A 17496-nucleotide genomic window follows, 5' to 3' on the forward strand; every position below is an offset into this window, starting at 1 on the left:
AGATTTCTTTTTGGGATCTATTTGAGGAGGCAATCGATGGATTCTTTCAATTTCTATTTTGCCCTGTGGCTCTAGAATATCAGGGCAGTTCTCCTTGATAATTTCTTGAAAGATGATGTCTAGGCTCTTTTTTTGATCATGGCTTTCAGGTAGTCCAATAATTTTTAAATTATCTCTTCTGGATCTATTTTCCAGGTCAGTGGTTTTTCCAATGAGATAGTTCACATTGTCTTCCACTTTTTCATTCCTTTGGTTCTGTTTTATAATATCTCGATTTTTCATAAAGTCACTAGCTTCCACTTGCTCCAATCTAATTTTTAAAGTAGTATTTTCTTCAGTGGTCTTTTGGACCTCCTTTTCCATTTGGCTAATTCTGCCTTTCAAGGCATTCTTCTCCTCATTGGCTTTTTGGAGCTCTTTTGCCATTTGAGTTAGTCTGTTTTTTAAGGTGTTGTTTTCTTCAGTGTATTTTTCAGTATTTTTTTGGGTCTCCTTTAGCAAGTCATTGACTTGTTTTTCATGGTTTTCTCGCATCCTTCTCATTTCTTTTCCCAATTTTTCCTCTACTTCTCTAACTTGCTTTTCCAAATCCTTTTTGAGCTCTTCCATGGCCTGGGGCCAGTTCATGTTTTTCTTGGAGGTTTCTGTTGTAGGCTCTTTGACTTTGTTAACTTCTTCTGTCTGTGTATTTTGGTCTTCTTTGTCCCCAAAGAAAGAATCCAAAATCTGAGACTGAATCTGGGTGCGTTTTCGCTGCCTGGACATATTCCCAACCGACTAACTTGACCCTTGGGATTTTCAGTGGGGTATGACTGCTTGTAGACTAAAGAGTTCTATGTTCCATGTTTGGGGGGGATGTGCCAGCTCTGCCACACCAGCACTCGTCCTTCCCCAAGAACCCCCAACCGGGACTTGGCTTAGATCTTCAGCAGGCTGTGCACTCCTGCTCTGATCCACCACTTAATTCCTCCCACCAGGTGGGCCTGGGGCCCAAAGCAACAACAGCTGTAGCTGCCCCACCTCCGCTGCCCCTGGGGCTGGTAGCCAAACCATGAACTCCTTCCACTCCTGCAGCTTTTTCCACTAACCTTTTCCGCTGTCTTTGGTGTTTGTGGGTTGAGAAGTCTGGTAACTGCTGCAGCTCACTGATTCAGGGCGCTAGGGCCCGCTTCGCCCTGCTCCTGGTCTGGTTGGTCCACGCTGCTCACGCTGGGCTCTGCTCGGCTCCCAGCTCCCAGCTCCCAGCTCCCAGCTTCCAGCTCCCAGCTCCGTTTGGGATAGACCTCACCCAGAGACCATCCAGGCTGTCCTGGGCTGGAGCCCGGCTTCCCTCTGCTGTTTTGTGGTTTCTGCCGTTCTAGAATTGGTTCAGAGCCATTTTTTATAGGTTTTTGGAGGGACTCGGCAGGGAGGTCACGCTAGTCCCTGCTTTCCAGCCGCCATCTTGGCTCCGCCCTGATCCTCACAATGACACTATGAAATAAATGCTGTTATTATCCCCATCTTGCAGATAAGAAAACTGAAGCTAAGGAGGTTTAAAATGATTTGCCTAGGGTCACACAGCTAGTGAGTGTCTGAGGTGGAATTTGAGCTCAGATCTTCCTGTCTACAAGTCCAGAATGCTTACCAGAATGGATCACTTATTTGTCATGAAAATAGGGACCACTCATTTTGTTTGGGTTGCCTATAAAGCCTAATACCATTGACCAATTGCCAATTTGCTGTGCTCTCAAGATGTGGCCAGGGGGTTATTTGAGGAAGAAATCTAGTCTTTGGTTTTTAAAAGTGTTCTGGAGCTATTAATGATAAATAGTCAGAGCATAGAGTTGGGGCATATTCAGAAATCAAAGTGATAGAAAAGCCAAAGATATCAACAAAACTAAAAAAGGTAAATGGTCAAATGATAAGTAACTTTTTACTGGGAGAAACATGTATATAGATAACTAAGGGCTGATACATACATGCTACCTGCTACATCTTAAGATTCTTTAAAGCATTTTACATAAATTACCTGCTTTGTTCTTCATAATAATTCTATAAGCTATATATGACAGATGTTATCTCCACTTTACAGATGAAGCAAATTGGTTTAGATTGAAGTGACTTGCCCATGGTCATACAGCTAGTAGTTGTCAGATGTGGGATTCAAAACAACCTATCTCCTAAGTCTAGATCTTGTCCACTTTCCATTGTACCACAGCTACTTCTCAAGGGAAAAAAGGAGGAAGAATAGGAAACAGCCCAAGACTATGGGAACCAATTCATTTCTGACTTTCCTCACTCTGACCCTGTTTATGTAATGAAGTCTCCATCTGTGTCCAGAGCACTGGAAGAATGAGAGTCTGGCCAGCAATGAGTGATTTTTGGATTTCTGAAAAATGTAAAAAAAACCCCAAAACAAACAGGAAATGCAATACAGGGTGATTAATAAGTAAATAATCTCATGGAAATCATTGTAAGTTAAGGCTTCTATTCCAAAGAGAATTCTTTTAAATGACTTACCATTTGTCAAGCGATCAAATAAGAAGATGTCAAAATCCCACATTCCCACTTTGGAAAGCATATACTGAAAATACAAATAGCAAATAGCAGAACAGATGAGTCACGTTACAGATTGTAAAACTGACTTTGATAAATAATTACATTAAACAATAAAAAAGTGCTAAGCTTTTATACAGTTGAAGGAAGCACCATAGACACATTCTCTTAAAAACTGGGTTCCTAAAGAACAAATCTTAGCTTAATTCCAACAGACAAAGGAGTCTTTCTACTTCATTTGAATTTATTTGTATGGGTGTGGTCCAAATGGCAAGCTACAATCAATAGCCCTGGTTGGAAATATTATCTCTGGATAAAAATGACATCGAAGCCAGTAATGAGCATATAGTAAGTTTATTCAACAAATATTGGGAGATTGAGTTCTTGATTATCCAGGCTAATGGAGTGGACATGTGGGACATAATTTTAAAACAATTTATTTTGCTTTGAAATGTATTAATCTGGAAATGGAATTTCTGATGTTCCAGGAATTTATAGCATTTCAAGGAAAACAATGAATACTTTGAAACCTTGACTCTGAAGGACCTGAAGAGTAATCTTCTATTTCCATTTCCCCTCCTTGTTTTAACTTGTTGTTAATTCAACTTATTGCACTGTAAGATTAGAAATCATCACCCCTTAGACTGACTTAAAACACAAATATATAGGACTGATAATAAAAGTACATTTATGTGATGTGTCTCAGTTTACAAACCTCCATCATTAGTCAGTGATCACATGGGACCTTTTATTGGGACATCAGATTGCCAAACTTCTTTTTTCTACTCAAGCCTATTTGAGAAGCATTTATTAAATATTTACTGGGTGCCAGGAACAAAAGAAAAAGTGAAGGAATCCCTGACAGCAAGGAACTTTTTGCTGGGAGAAATAACATAACTCTCTCTCAATATGTATATATATATATGTGTGTATGTATCTATATATTTATGTGAGTATATACATGTGTATACATGATATATTTATATATATAGGCAAAATATGTAGAAAATAAAAAAAAATTATCTATTGGGGAGGCAGGTTGAGGATTGCTAACAACTAGGTTGTTCTTCTGGTCATAGCCAGGTATTGTAGAAGTTTTTATGAAACTACTAGGAGAAACTTTTCTGAACTTCTTCAAGAACTTGAGTCAATAATATTTGGAGAGTTATGGTACAAGAAATTTTAGTTCAGTTCATCTGGAAGAAACCATCCTTTTATTTAGGTTATATTTATAAAATGGAGTGGAGGATTTACTGGGTTAATTTGAGGGTAGAAAATCTGGCTGGATAATTCATCGTGGCAAAAACATTTGGTGAATCAAAATTCACTTGATAATTGCCAACTCTCCATTCCACTTTGTGCTGTACAAATAAACCCAGGCTTTGAGCAAAGAGTTGTTGCAGGGGAAAATATTAGGTGATCCTCAGGGGAAAATACTGAGTGCTCCTCTGACTGTGGTATTTTAGAATAGTAAATTAAGAAAGAGGACCAGCCCGTTACACTTCTGAGAAAGGCCAACAGAGAAAGGCTTCCTACCCTTGCCTGGCCCAGGTAGTCTTCATCCAGGAAGTGCAGAGGGGATGGCGGTATAGCTCCTCGGAGTAGCCGGGATGCATGGAAATACCTTTGAAAGCTCAGCAGTCTTTTTACTTTCTTCTTGGTACTAATTTCCCCTGAGTGTGCTGTGTCTGTGAAGAGAACAGAGAGGGAGCTGTAATGAAAAACAAAGGGATGTAAGGCTATCCTTAAAAATTATGACTACTTACAGATACAAATGCGTAGAAATTTTTTTTGGGGGGAGGGAGAAAAGCTAGACCTCCTATGATTTTGTTCGTATCCTCTTGGCATAGTTGTTAAATCCCTATGATGAAACTTCCTGTACCAGTGCAGATGCCTGGGGAAACTGAGAGGTTAAAAACTAAAAGCAAAAGGATTTTTTTTCTCATTTAAAACTATACCAAATGATCCCAAAGATTTCCTGAAAACTTACGATGTATTAGTGTAATTTCACTGGGCAAAATAATATAAATTCATACAGGTACGATGTTTTCTTATAGCATCACTCTGATGAAATATAGGCTTATTGTTGTGTTTAGTTATTTTCAGTTGTGTTCTGACTCTCCATGACCCCACTGGGGTTTTCTTGGCAGAGATATTAGAACGATTTGCCATTTCCTTTTCTAGATCATTTTCCAGATCAGGAAATTGAGGCAAACAGGGTTAAGTGACTTGCCTAGGGTTACACAGCTAGTAAGGTCTGAAGTCACATTTGAACTTAGGTCTCCCTGACTCCAGGTGTTCTATTTGCTGTACCACCTAGCTGCCCATGTGCCATGCACAGCACTGATAATTCCTCTAGTACAAAAATTAATATTTATCACATTACATTTATTACAAGGATGTAAAATTAGCCTTTAAAAGTATCACTACTTACAAATATGAATGCTTTAGGATTTGGGCTGGAGGGTGGGACAAAGCTGGCTTTTTGTTCCTATAGTAAACTCCCAATGAGTAAACTTCCTGGCACCAGTGCAGGTAGCAGCCTCCTCCACATTCAGAGTTTTAGACAATAGACTGGGGGGAACTGAGAATCTAAGTGATTTGCCCAGGGTCATACAGCCTGTAAGTGTCCTAGGCAGGACTCGCATCTAGGTCTTTCTGACTCTGAGGCTGGGTCCTTTATCTACAATACACACTGTTTTCTTTAATGCCTTTGCAGCTACTTGGGCTGTATATATTAAGGCACTAATTTGTTATTGGTGGTTCTGACATGAATAATATGAAGACTTCGTTCCTATATCAGGCTTTAGCTATATTTTTAAAATGAGTAATCATGCTTTCTATTTGCATGCTTAAATTGAGGTTTACAAATAACAGACCTGATTTTCATCAAACATATTAGTGAAACCTTTAGCTGAGGCAAATATTATCATGTGTTAGGACTATTTAACTTCAACCTTTAATCTCTGTGACAAGTAGGAGAATAGGAAAATATTATGCCCGTTTATAATTGATAAACTGAGGCACAGAGGAAGGAAGATTAAGATCATTTCCATTTAATTTAACAACCATTTATGAAATGCCTACTATGTGCTGAGTACTGTGAGATAGTGACAAATATCTAATAATTAGTTCACTGAAGTAAATTAAGACTTCCTGTCACCCACCAAAGATTCTATAAAATACAAACTTCTTCGGGAAACAATCGGGGTTAAGTGACTTGCCCAGGGTCACACAGCTAGTAAGTGTCTGAGGTCATATTTGAACACAGGTCCTCCTGACTCCAGGGCCAATGCTCTATCCACTGCACCACCAAGCTTCCCCACATGAAAACTTCTGATTAATGGCCATGGAAGACTGATTTTGCTAGCAGGTATTTAATTAACTATATATAACATAATTATAAAAATTAATATACTATACATGTCTTCCAAATTCTTCTAGATCAAGAGATTTAGAAGAAGTCTCATGACATGTTGAGTGGACCTTCTGTGGAGGATCTACATTTGGGAAGACAGGAACAAGGGTTATGTGTGAAGAAGAAACATGGGTAGGTTGCTTTGTATTGTTAGAAGGAGTGCACACTTTGATGAGATCACAGATCCATTGAAGTGTCAAATAAATCTTCAAATGAAAATGTAATAGTAGAAATGACTGCCCAGAAATGTTATTAACACACTAATTCATTACACATTGAGATCAAGGTATACTTTAACCTTGTTGAAACACTATGATTCCTGCCCCCAGCTTTCCATACACGCTTTTCCAACCTTTTATCTATAATTCTAATTTTCATATACAAAAGAAAGTGGTGTGATATACTCAACTTCGAAGTGTGCTTCCTATAACTTTTTGCTTCTTTCATGTCCTGATTCGAGGATAATTTAAATTTTTGGTTGATCAAATTTCCTATTTATAATGACAGGACAGTAGTTTGGAAAGTAGAAAACCAGGAAGAAAGGGATGGAAAAGTCTCCTTATATATATACTTCTTGCTCCAGTAATAATGAACAGCTAGAAATAGTAGAGCTTCCTTAGACTACTCATGCAAAGGGAGATGGAAAACCCAATGCTGGATAATTTAGGGGGAAACAAACACACATGTACACACACACACTTGCATCTTACAGAGATAGAGATAGAGATAGAGAGAGAGACAGGCAGAGACAGAGAAGCAGAGGGAGGACAGAGACAGAGAGACACAGAGACAAACATACTAATATAATAATATGCTACTTTATAAATCCCATGAAATACTTTTGATTTCCTGGAAAAATCCCCTATTCTGATGAACTCAAAGAAAATTTCCAGTGTGTTTAGTGTATGACAAGGAAATAATGTGTAGTTTCCTTGGACAATGACTACCTCAGTAGTTAAATAGTTGTAGGGGATAACAACGATTCTCTTTTAATACTGTATATATGATAGAAACAGAGGCATCCAATCAAATCTCAAAAGTGATGCAGAGGGCATGAAGCAGAATATTGAAAGGAGGATAAATTCTTTCTGAATTTTCATAGAATCATGGAATCTCAGAGACAGAAGGCAACTTGGAGGTCACCTAGTTCAACACAACCTCCCTACTTCCCCCCCTTCCCCACCAAGGCATGAATACCCTTTATAGCACTCCCAATAAAGGTCATCCAGCCTCTTCTGGAAGATCACCAGTGACAGGAAACTTATTACCTTTCCAGGAAGCCTGTTCTATTTCTGAACAGCTCTAATTATTAGGAAGTTTTCTTAAATTGAGCCAAAATCTGCTTTCCCTATAACTTCTACCTCCTGGTCCCACTTTTGTGTACTAGGGCCAAGCAGAATCATTCTGATCCCTTTTCCAATCTGACAACCCTTCAAGCGTCTGAAAGATGACTGTCATCCTCAATCCACTTGTACTCCAAAGTATGCCCACTTCTAGACTAAAGATCCCCAGCTCTTTCAAGGCATCTCTATATAGCCTATATAAAATCTTTTGATACTTCTGGTTTCCTCTTCTCTGGACATGCTAATATTACCTTTCTTCAAATTTGTGACTGGATGCAATATTCCAGGTTTAGATTGATGAGGACAGAGTTGAATGGACCTATAGCTTCTTTTCTTTTGGATTCTATGCTCCTACAGTATTCATAAAGTATAAATGACATTCCATATCACACACATCACTGATCCACACTTAACTCGAAATCACTTCAACAGACATTCATTGTGTACTGTATGAAGGGTACTGTACCACATGCTGGGGATAAAAGACAAAAATTATTAAACAGGCCCTTCTCTCAAGGAGCTTATATAATACTTACTCTTGCTTTCTTAGTTCATTAACATCTATTTTTTTAACACCCACTATCATTTCCCAATAACTCCATTCCCACCAGTAGAACCTTCTCTTTTAACAAAGAAAAATAGTGACATAAAACGAATTTTTACAGTGACTACTGAGGAAGTGACTTGAACGAGGCCCAGTGACTATGAAAGATACCCTACAGACAATGCATGTGGTACATTAATATCCTGATTATATAAGAACAAGAGGAAGGTCTTCAGCATGTTGGAGATATCATCCAAGGTGGCAATAGCCACATTTTCAACCCCCAAATGGGGACATGTGTTTTTATAAAAGATATGCCCGGTGAAGAGTACAGTTCATTTGACTGAAATTGAGATTGTTTGAGAAAACACAGGAGACAGGACATAGGAGATTTATGGTAAAATGTAGAAGAGTCACATAGAAAGATAAGGCACAGAGGGGCTGTGGTTTGAATCAGTAAGAGGGAATTATCCATACCCAGGAAATCATAGATCATTTTAAGTAAGCATTCCCAATGGTCAAGCCTAACCATGAGTATTCTAATATGTGTATGCTAATAGCTGACTATATCATCATGTGATTAGTGAAGTTCATTCAGAATCATTTATGTAAATAATAGGGCTTAGCATGCCAGAGTTCATTCAGAGATAGAACTGGGCCTAAACTGATACTCTCTCAATACATTTTTTTTAAGGTGGTAGGCAGGGAATTTAATAAGGAAGGAAAAAAGAAAAGAAGGAGGGAAGGAAACAAGAATTTATTAAATGTCTACTATGTTCCAGGCACTGTGCTAGGTGTTTTATAAATATCTCATTTGATCCTTACAGTTACCTTGGAGGTGGGTTCTATTATTATCTCCATTTCACAGTTGAGGAAACTGAGGCACAAATATTTTTTTAAGGTGACTTGTCCAGTGTCACACAGCTAGTAAATCTGAGGTCAGATTTGAACTCAGATCTTTCTGACTCCAGGACCAATATTCTACCTACTATACCATATACCTGCCTAAATTCAGCAAAATAATATTAATTCACTTAGTGAGTAAAATTTTAGTTACCAGTCAATCGTATGATACGGAGGAGAGTCAAAAGACTTGAGTTCAAAAGCTGAGCCCTTCTATCAACTTACCAACATGACCCTAGTTAATTCATTCAGTGTCCATACCTTAGCGCCTTAGTGTCCCTACCTGTAAAATGAAAGCCTCAGGCCAGATTCCTTCTCAGGTACCATCCAACTCTTGAAATTTTTTTTTAACATAATTTCATTTTCAGCTCTTAATTTTCTCCCTTCCTTCTCCTTGTCTCTCTCCCCTACCCACTGAGAGGGTAAGAAAAACAAAACTTATTTCAAATATGGATACACATGCAAAACAAATTCTCACATTAGTCATGACCAAAAAAAGAAAATATGCTTCAATCTTCACTCTGAGTCCATTAGCTCTTTTTCTGGAGGTGGATATCATGTTTTATCATGAATTCTTTGGAACTGTGTGCTGATCAGAATTCCCAAACTTTTCAAAATTATCTAAAATTTACAATATTAGAATTATTGTATAAATTGTCTTGATTTTTGCTCACTTCATTTTGCATCAGTCCCACTAATTCTTCCCAGGTTTTTATGAGACCATCCCCTTCATCATTTCTTATAGCACAATAGTATTCCATCACAGTCATGTGCCATTCAGTCACGTATTCAGTCATGGTCCAATGGATGAGCATCCCCTCGATTTCCAACTTTTTGTCACCATAAAAATAGCTGATATGAGCATTTTTTTGTACATAAGGGTCTTTCCCCTCTTTATTTGCTCTCTTTGAAATATAGACCTAATAGTGGTATTGTTTGGTCAAAGGGTATGCACAGTTTAGTAATCTTTTGGGCACGGCTCCAAATTGCTTTCCAGAACAATTGGATTAGTTTGCAACTTCACCAATAATGCATTAAAGTAACTTTTCTCACAGCCCCTCCAGCATGTGTCATTTTTCTTTTTGGTCAGTTCAGCCAATCTAATGCATGTGAGTTGGCACCTCAGAGTTCTTTTAATTTGTATTTCTCTAATTACTAGTAATTTAGAGTATTTTCCCCATGTTGCTATTGATAGCTTAGATTTCGTCCTCAGAAAAAACTCCCTAATCATATTCTTTGACTGCTGATCCCATCCAGCTCTATCATCTTATTCTGTGCCCAGTCCTGTGATAGGGACTACATAGTACAAGAGGTAATGGTGGAGTGGGAGAAGCCAGGACTAAGAGTCAAGAAACCTGAGCTTTAGTCTCAGACTTACTGTGTGACGTTGGACAAGTTACATCACTTTTCAGTTTCTTAGTTCTCTTACATGCAAAAGGAGGCAGTTGGACTAATGATTTCTAAGGTTCCACTCAGCAATTAACATTCCGTAATTTAAAACATCACACAGGATATCTGTCCACAAGGAATTTAAATTTGGATGAAGAAAGGACATGCACTGAATCAGTGAGCTATGGCAGTTACCAGACTTCTCAACCCACAAACACCAAAGACAACAGAGAAGGTTAGTGGGAAAAGCTGAGGGAACATAGTGAAAGGAGTTCACAGTTCCAGCAACACCATGGGGGCAGCGGAGAAAGTGCAGCTACAAAACTACAGCTGCGGGTTGCTTACAGCCCCAGGCCCACCTGGTGGGAGGAATTAAGTGGTGGATCAGAGTGGGAGTGCAGAGCCTGCTTAAGATCTGAGCCCAGTCCGGGTTGGTGGTTCTTGGGGGAGGAGGAGTGCTGGTGTGGCAGAGCTGGCTGTATAGAAATATCTCTGAAAACAATAGCACATCCCCTCAAGCTTGGAACAAAGTGCTCTCTACTCTACAAGCAGTCAAACCCCAACGAAAAACTCAAGGGTCAAGTAGTTGGCTGGGAACATGGCCAGGAAGCAAAAATACACCCAGATTCAGACGTAGACTTTGGAATCTTTCTTTGGTGACAATGAAGACCAAAACATACGGCCTGAAGAAGTCAACAAAGTCAAAGAGCCTATGTCAAAAGCCTCCAAGAAAAGCAAGAACTGCTCTCAGGTCACGGAAGAGCTCAAAAAGGATTTGGAAAAGCAAGTTAGAGAAGTAGAGGAAAAATTGGGAAGAGAAATGAGAATGATGTGAGAAAACTGTGAAAAGCAAGTCAATGACTTGCTAAAGGAGACCCAAAAAAATACTGAAGAAAACAACACCTTAAAAAATAGACTAACTCAAATGGCAAAAGAGCTCCAAAAAGCCAATGAGGAGAAGAATGCCTTGAAAGGCAGAATTAGCCAAATGGAAAAGGAGGTCCAAAAGACCACTGAAGAAAATACTACTTTAAAAATTAGATTGGAGCAAGTGGAAGCTAGTGACTTTATGAAAAATCGAGATATTATAAAACAGAACCAAAGGAATGAAAAAGTGGAAGACAATGTGAACTATCTCATTGGAAAAACCACTGACCTGGAAAATAGATCCAGGAGAGATAATTTAAAAATTATTGGACTTCTTGAAAGCCATGATCAAAAAAAGAGCCTAGATATCATCTTTCAAGAAATTATCAAGGAGAACTGCCCTGATATTCTAGAACCAGAGGGTAAAATAGAAATTGAAAGAATCCACTGATCGCCTCCTGAAAAAGATCCCAAAAAGAAAACTCCTAGGAATATTGTCACCAAATTCCAGAGCTCTCAGATCAAGGAGAAAATATTGCAAGCAGCCAGAAAGAAACAATTTGAGTATTGTGGAAACATAATCAGAATAACCCAAGATCTAGCAGCTTCTACATTAAGGGATCGAAGGACTTGGAATACAATATTCCGGAGGTCAATGGAGCTAGGATTAAAACCAAGAACCACCTACCCAGAAAAACTGAGTATCATGCTCCAAGGCAAAATATGGATTTTCAATAAAATAGAGTACTTTCAAGCTTTCTCAGTGAAAAGACCAGAGCTGAATAGAAAATTTGACTTTCAAACACAAGAATCAAGAGAAGCATGAAAAGGTAAACAAGAAAGAGAAATCATATGGGACTTACTAAAGTTGAACTATTTTGTTTACATTCCTACATGGAAAGATGATGTGTATAATTCATGAGACCTCAGTATTAGGGTAGCTGAAGGGAATATGCATTTATATATATATATATATATATATATATACATATAGACAGAGGGCACAGGGCGAGTTGAATATGAAGGGATGATATCTAAAAAAAATAAAATTAAAGGATGAGAGAGGAATATATTGAGAGAGGGAGAAAGGGAGAAAAATCAGGTCTGTTGGGAGGGAAGAGGGGGCAGGTGAGGGGGAAGGAGTGAATCTTGCTCTCATCGAATTTGACCTGAGGAGGGAATAACATACACACTCAATTGGGTATCTTACCCCACAGGAAAAAAGGAGGAAGGAGATAAAAAAGGGGAGATGATAGAGGGAAGGGCAGATAGGGGGAGGAGGTAATCAAAAGCAAACACTTTTGAAAAGGTACAGGGTCAAGGGAGAAAATTGGATAAAGGGGGATAGGATAGGAAGTAGAAAAATATAGTTAGTCTTTCACAACATGAGTATTGTAGAAGCGTTTTGCATAATGATACACATGTGGCCTATGTTGAATTGCTTGCCTTCTTAAGGAGGGTGGGTGGGGAGGGAAGAGGGGAGAGAATTTGGAACTCAAAGTTTTAAAAGATGTTAAAAAAAAGTTTTTGCATGCAACTAGGAAATAAGATATATAGACAATGGGGCATAAACATCTATTTTGCCCTACAAGAAAGTAAGGGAAAAGGGGATGGGGGGAGTGGGGTGAGAGAAGGGAGGGTTGACTGGGGAACAGGGCAATCAGAATATATGCCATCTTGGAGTGGAAGGGAGAGTAAAAGCAGGGAGAAAATTTCTAATTTAAACTCATGTGAAAATTAATGCTGAAAACTAAAAACATCAAACAAACAAACAAACAAACAAATAAATAAATAAAAGAAAAAGAAAAAAAAAGAAAGGACATGCACATACATATACCATTAGTGGGTTAGACACTACTCCATATTCTCACCAATATATCCTGATATAATAAAATGCTAAATTGTACAGAAGAGACAATTAGACCTCTAGAGAATTTGATGTCATGAATATGATTTGTGTGGATGCTGAGTGAGTAGGTATAAAATTTTTGTTGTTCAGTTATGTCCAGTCCTTCGTGACCCCATTTGGGGTTTTCTTGGCAAAGATACTGGAGTAGTTTACCATTTCCTTCTCCAATGAATTAATTTTGTTAGGCAATTAGAGGTTAAGTGACTTGCCTATGGTCACACAGCTAGGAAGTGTCTGAGATTGGAGTTGAACTCAGGTCTTCCTGACTCCAAGCCCAGTGCTCTATCTACTGTGCCATTGGCTGCCTCAGGTATAATACTTGGGCAAAATACTGCACAGTCAGAGATGTGATGATATGCTGTCTTGCATTTGTCATAATATCTCTTATAAGGGGAAGATAGATGTGATAGGTGGGTTGATATGCCAAACAAGTTTTTTTTTTCTAGAGAATCAACATGAAAAAGTATCTGACCTGAAATTTGTGAAGTTAAGTGATTTTGAATATGTTTTTATATATAATGATAAGAGGATTTTTAACACATATTTATATAAGATAATAATACTTTATTTTAAAAAATTATTCATTTTAAACTTAAATGTAAAATGATAAAAGATAAAAAGAGCATTTCCATGTACATAGCATAGCATAAAAGAGGATTCAATATAAAACAAATTTCCATTTCAGATGGTGTACTTTTTGGAAAACCTATGTGATAAATACTATACATCGTATATAATAATATATTGTATGTTATTTGCATATCATAATTATATATACTAATCCTTTATTAAATTTTCCTATTTATTTCTAGTGTGCTTTGAGGTTCGCAAAGTGTTTTTCTCACAACAGCCCTGAGGTAGGTGGTGCAAATGTTAATACGCCTATCTTACAAATGAAGAAAACGAGACTCAGAGAGTTTAAATGAATTACCCAGGGTCGCATAAAAAATAAGAGTCTGAGTTGTAGGTCGTTTGATTCCAAGACAAGGTCTCTTTTATCTGTATTATGCTGAAAGTAGGACTGAGTTGGCTATCTCTTCTCCAATCTTCAATTGGAATAGTTGTAGAAAACGACGCATCAGCATGCTTTATTGACTATTTCTGCTATTCATATGAATGGCAATGAGCCTAGCTGTGAAACTGACATTTTGCTCACATTTAAAAAAAAGATTTTTATGAATATCACAAATATGTACACGTAAACACTTTTCTGGCACATTTAGATACTAACTTTAGCATTACGGAATTTATCTTGGCACCTTACAGTATAGCAATTTATAAATTTCACAAGTTTGCTTTGGCTTGACTGCAAGGAATGTTAATAAAAATTATTTTCACTTTGCGTGCCTTCTTGGTGGAAGTTCTCATCATAGGGGACGAGAAACCTCAGTGAGATGAAAAAGCGTACAAAGAAGAGTCAACAGAAACCCAACAGGGATGTGGATAATGGGCTATTCGTGACCAGTTGTCTCTAAGCCTTTGCTATTGAGCTTCTTGAACCCACTATGTGAGGAGTTCTCTCCAAAGTGAAATGTGTTAATAACTGGCTCTGGAGTTGCTAAGGGACTACTACTGAGAACAGAGCTGCAAAGGTTAGGTTGTAAGCTCAGATTCCAGCTGACCTATGGAATTTAACATCAAATGTCTTTGGAGAATGAATATGACTAGATGGTTTTAATAATGCATGAAAACACTTTCCCTCCTTGGGTAATTATTACATCAAACAATTGTTGGAATGAATCTGCCTAGGGTGAATGGATGCAAAAATGGACAAATTTGAGATGATGCAGTCTTCAGGTAACCTGCTAAAAAGAGCCAGGAAGAAAGAGAACATTCTTTGGTTGTGAAATTCTCATTATCAAATGGCATTTAAAAATAAGAATCTATTCACATGTAGTGCTAGGAGACCCAATAACAATATACTTTAGACACTGATAATTATCATTTTAAGCCTCCTAATCTGAGTCTCAGTGCCCACTGTCAACTAAAAGAATGCTGTTCTCTGGGAAGAACAGGTGGCTATTTTCTTTCTCTAACATGCACCTTAAAGTGGCCTATGCCCCGTTAGAGAAAGTTAAATTAAGTCTTTTCAGGGTGGAATGTGGTAGAAGCTTTCAGTTTTTTTTCATAAAGCCCTGTCTCCTTCCTGTGAACTTATTCGAACTGTAGGTATAAGACTCTGGCACAGGAGCTAAGGAAGTTTCCTAAGACATTCAAAATTCTTTTAAAAATACTTTTATGGATTTCAAGATCTGAATGGCCAAATGTGGGGGCATAGCTTAGTAAGAAGTCATCTTAAGTAGGTTATTTCAGAGTTCTAGTCAGTAAGAAGAATGTAGAAAATATGTAAAAAATAAGAAAAAAACTCCTATGGATTGTAAAACCTGCTTTTAATTATTTTAGCGGACAAGGTGCACTGTTAGTTGGGTCACTGTGCTCATTTCATCTTATTAAATACGTAAGATTCATTCTCTTGTCCTTTCTCACAAATCCTACTCTAGTCTTGGCCACAGTAGCTTAGTACCTGAATTTTCTTTCAGACATTTAATTTTCCTTGGTCTATGAGGTCAGCTTTTATTCATAGAACTTGTTGATCAATGGTTTTCAGTTGTGTCTGACTCTTTGTGACCCCATTTGGGGTTTTCTTGGCAGAGATACTGGAGTAGTTTGTCATTTCCTTCTCCAGCTCATTTTATAGATGAGGAAACTGAGGCAAACAAGGTTATGTGACTTGCCCAGGGTCACCCAGCCAGGAAGTGTCTGAGGCCAGATTTGAATTCAGGATGATGAGTCCTCCTGATTCCAAGTCCTATGATTCTAGGTCCTTCTACCTTTTACCTGTTTTACAGGACAAATCCTTTTATTAAGGGGATTTGTTCTGTGAAGTTTGGATTCAGCCAAAGGGCTGTACCTGAGGACTAGATGGCCACATGTGACCTTGAGGCCACAGGCTCCCCACCCCTGCATCCACTGCACTACCTATCTGCACACAGCTAAAGCATTTTGGCTACTTAGAGATCACCAGTAGACATGAATTTTTGTCTTTATTTATTTCTCTCCATACTCCTTCCAACTTTTTGTCCTTTTTCTAGTAGCCAGACAAATAGAGAAAAATAGGGCAGGAAAGGTTATGTGTTTAATAGCCATCACAGATTTGACATCATAAGTCACATCACCAAACATGAGAGCATTTTTTTTGGTAAATCACATGCTTTAGAAACACATAACAAAGTCAGTATGATGACCTTTAACTCCTAAAACATTGAACCAAGATATAAAGTGAAAATGTTTATAAAATTTAGGGGATATGACACATTTAGTCAGTATAAAAAGAAAAATAAGAAAATCAGTTATAAACATTAAAAAAGAGTTTAATTCGAACCTAGAAAATCAAGCAAAAATCAGGGAGCTGCAAAGTTGCATTTCAACCCTCTAAGCTTTAGAACTTAGAGAGATTCTTATTAAAGTCATGTGTTATTAGCTTTTGAAAATAGAGAAAGAGACACTCACGACTTCTTGACAGATGTCACTTGGAGAACAGCTCAGCTCTAATATTGCCACAGAGTGGGAGGAAGAGGTCTATTTTAAAGGCAGGTTAAAAAATATTATTTCTCTAGATCTACAATTTAATATGTTAAAACATTTTTAATTGCCAGGTTTTAAAAAAATTCTCACGACAGTGAAAAACAGTATGAACTGGATTGAGGCCCAGGGAAAAATAACACATAAGAGATCCTTTCTCAGATCACTTGAGTAACCTGTCAGTCAACAAGCATTTACTAATTACTGTTTATTAATCTTTATATGCCAGGTACAATCCTAGATATTGCTATCCACGGGAGATATCAGAGCTAAACAAAATGTTTGAGAAGTGGTAACTAGGGACCAGTGCTTACCTACCTGATCAACAGGGTCCACTAAGTCAGACTCACTGGTTATTTTTTGATATTTCATGGGTAATTGGTGCCATTGCCACCGGGTGAATGTCTACTACTTGTGGATTCTGAATCCCTAACCCAATTCGAACCCATTTGGAGGATGGATTCATTTTGCAGGTGGAAAAACCTGATTTCCTTCTTACAAGGGAAGAAAAAGAGGCTTAGAAAAGGGGCCCCAAAAACTCATCTGGGCAACTGAAAACTTGTGCATAATCCTATTCTGAACAAACATTTAAATGAATTAGGAAAAAGCAGATTAAATTCTTTTGGTTCTGAGTAAAAAAATACATGCCAGGCATGATGTGGTTTTATCGAATCCCATATTTTTGAAAGTTTGAGGTATTTAGAAAACCCCATATGTAGCTGGGTTTGCTTCTTAGTGTAACTTGGGGACAATAGTTTGTGGTCAGCAAATTGATTTGACCAATCTTTCATTCGATCCCAGGTCTCTGGAGGTTAAGGCCTAGTATATTAACTCCATAGTTCTTAGCATGTATATAAAAGGAAAAAAAATTCTTCTCATTCCTTATTTTATGCTTCAATATTTCAGCAAAAACAACAGTAACAAATTCTCCAGTTACTTATTAATATAATAATTTCTACAAAGATGTATAATATTACCCCAAGGAGTGGCTGCCTACCTTTGG

At 37.8% G+C, this 17496-nt stretch overlaps 1 protein-coding gene across 1 annotated transcript in view; it reads right to left on the bottom strand.

Moving 5' to 3' along the window:
• Positions 1 to 17496, bottom strand: part of PDE7B (phosphodiesterase 7B) — a 201968-nt gene that overhangs the window by 60132 nt on the left and 124340 nt on the right. The window contains exons 3-4 of the mRNA XM_036768562.1: positions 4075 to 4226; positions 2503 to 2566 (exon numbers count right to left, since the gene is read on the bottom strand). Coding sequence (XP_036624457.1) covers positions 2503 to 2566; positions 4075 to 4226 — 216 coding nt within the window. The remainder of the gene's footprint in view (positions 1 to 2502; positions 2567 to 4074; positions 4227 to 17496) is intronic.

This window comes from Trichosurus vulpecula, chromosome 7, assembly GCF_011100635.1.
Source record: "Trichosurus vulpecula isolate mTriVul1 chromosome 7, mTriVul1.pri, whole genome shotgun sequence".
Taxonomy (NCBI): domain Eukaryota; kingdom Metazoa; phylum Chordata; class Mammalia; order Diprotodontia; family Phalangeridae; genus Trichosurus; species Trichosurus vulpecula.